General features: G+C 53.8%; 1 protein-coding gene across 1 annotated transcript in view; it reads left to right on the forward strand.

Moving 5' to 3' along the window:
- VOLCADRAFT_97881 (uncharacterized protein) overlaps positions 1 to 1,099 on the forward strand; it is a gene marked incomplete at both ends in the record, with an annotated part of 1,776 nt that overhangs the window by 481 nt on the left and 196 nt on the right. Inside the window, 2 exons of the mRNA XM_002956768.1 lie at positions 20 to 138; positions 443 to 760. Coding sequence (XP_002956814.1) covers positions 20 to 138; positions 443 to 760 — 437 coding nt within the window. The remainder of the gene's footprint in view (positions 1 to 19; positions 139 to 442; positions 761 to 1,099) is intronic.

The raw sequence follows: 1,099 nt of genomic DNA on the forward strand, positions 1-1,099 counted from the left end.
GCCTACATTCGCCATCCAGCAAACCTTTGCACGGGTCTGCACCATTACTTTGTCAAGGCTTTCGCTTTCGACATTATGGGTTACGACATTCTGTTGATCGTGGAGGAGGACAACATCATACACCCTCAGGCGCTGCAGGTACGCTGACGACCTGATACCCAACCAAGAGTGAAGCGCTGTTCGAACCACAGGCGCACTTCGCATGCACATGTTTGCTTTCCATCATATGCAGCCCGCATACGCTTATTGAGCGCTGTGATTGCCTAGGAACAAGGACTCGTCGCTTAGTATCCTTGCTAGACCAATCAGTGCCTTTATATATTTTAGCCAGGCAGGTCAACGTGTGCAAGCCTGCCTGCCTGCAAGCCGGCCGAGCAGTTAAAATTCCGCTCACCCCGTTAATGCTGTCCTACCTACTGTCCCTAAACCATATTTCCCACAGCTGCTGCGGCGGATGGCACAACTATCCGTCTTTGAGCCAGAAATCGGTATTGTAAGCCTTCTTGACATGGACCTGTCGCCGTTCCTAGATGCCGAGCGCTTTGCCGCGGGCCTTATCCCCGTGGTCGGCCATATGGGTCATTTGTGGGTGTTTGGCCTGCACCGCGTCAAGTATGAGCTCGCGCGTGGCTGCCTTCGGGACTATTACGACGTGATTAAGGGTCATGAGTACCGCGCGAAGCACTTGCCTCCCTTACGCGAGGCGATCCAGGCACTGATGCAGGCAAAGGGCTTCCCGCCGACAACAGCGCTGTCGCAGGTGCGTTAGGGCGTTATGTGTCGATATGTATGTCTGAATAACATCGCGCTCCCGTAGCGATCAGCCGATAGCTGGTAACCCAGATGAACACTTGATCAGGGTTGCCGAATATCCACATCGGATCCCTCTTGCTTGCGACAGACGTTTGACGATCGCGATCCATATCCAGCAAGATCCCATCATTTTAGCTAGGGTGCGGCCTTGAAATGCTTGACATGCAGCATTGGGACAGCCGTGCAAATGGGACAAACGACTCAGTGGTCTGATCGACAGGAACAGATAAAAGTTGTGTTTGCCGCCGCTGCTTGACCTTCGGTTGCCACCTCCGCACCGTACCCC

Source organism: Volvox carteri (genome assembly GCF_000143455.1).
Source record: "Volvox carteri f. nagariensis unplaced genomic scaffold VOLCAscaffold_65, whole genome shotgun sequence".
Taxonomy (NCBI): domain Eukaryota; kingdom Viridiplantae; phylum Chlorophyta; class Chlorophyceae; order Chlamydomonadales; family Volvocaceae; genus Volvox; species Volvox carteri.